This window comes from Saprolegnia parasitica, assembly GCF_000151545.1.
Source record: "Saprolegnia parasitica CBS 223.65 unplaced genomic scaffold supercont2.104, whole genome shotgun sequence".
Classification (NCBI taxonomy): Eukaryota; Oomycota; class Saprolegniomycetes; order Saprolegniales; family Saprolegniaceae; genus Saprolegnia; species Saprolegnia parasitica.
In genome coordinates, this window is record NW_012156498.1 from 114,101 (window position 1) to 114,646 (window position 546).

Consider the following 546-nt stretch of genomic DNA (forward strand, 5'->3'; position numbering starts at 1 on the left):
GCGCCACGTCGCCTTTGCATACCCTTCGCGGCCCGACTCGCAGATCGTACAAGGACTACAGCTTGACGATTCACGCCGGCCAGACGCTCGCGCTTGTCGGCGGCTCGGGCTCGGGCAAGAGCACGGCGATTGGTCTTCTTGAGCGCTTTTACGACCCGGCGTCCGGCGCCGTCTTTCTCGATGGCCACGACCTCCGGTCGCTCAACGTGCAGTCGCTCCGCAGCCACATCTCGATCGTGTCGCAGGAGCCCGTGCTGTTTGCGGGCACGATCGCCGACAACATCGCGACGGGCAAGCCGAATGCGACGATGGCCGAGATCGAAGACGCGGCCAAGAAGGCCAACGCGCACGACTTTATCATGCGCTTTCCCAACGGGTACGAGACGACGGTCGGGGACCGCGGCGTGCAAGTGTCGGGCGGCCAGAAGCAGCGCATTGCGATCGCGCGTGCCATCATCCGCGACCCGGCCGTGCTCTTGCTGGACGAGGCGACGTCGGCGCTCGACACGGAGAGCGAGCGCATCGTGCAAGAGTCGTTGGACCGTC

General features: G+C 65.6%; 1 protein-coding gene across 1 annotated transcript; it reads left to right on the plus strand.

The window, feature by feature from the left end:
* Positions 1-2: 2 nt before the first annotated feature.
* SPRG_21334 (hypothetical protein) lies at positions 3-546 on the plus strand (the record flags this gene model as incomplete). The annotated part of the gene is made up of 1 exon (XM_012352693.1): positions 3-546. A coding segment is annotated over one exon (544 nt), but the record flags the coding sequence as incomplete, so codon positions are not given.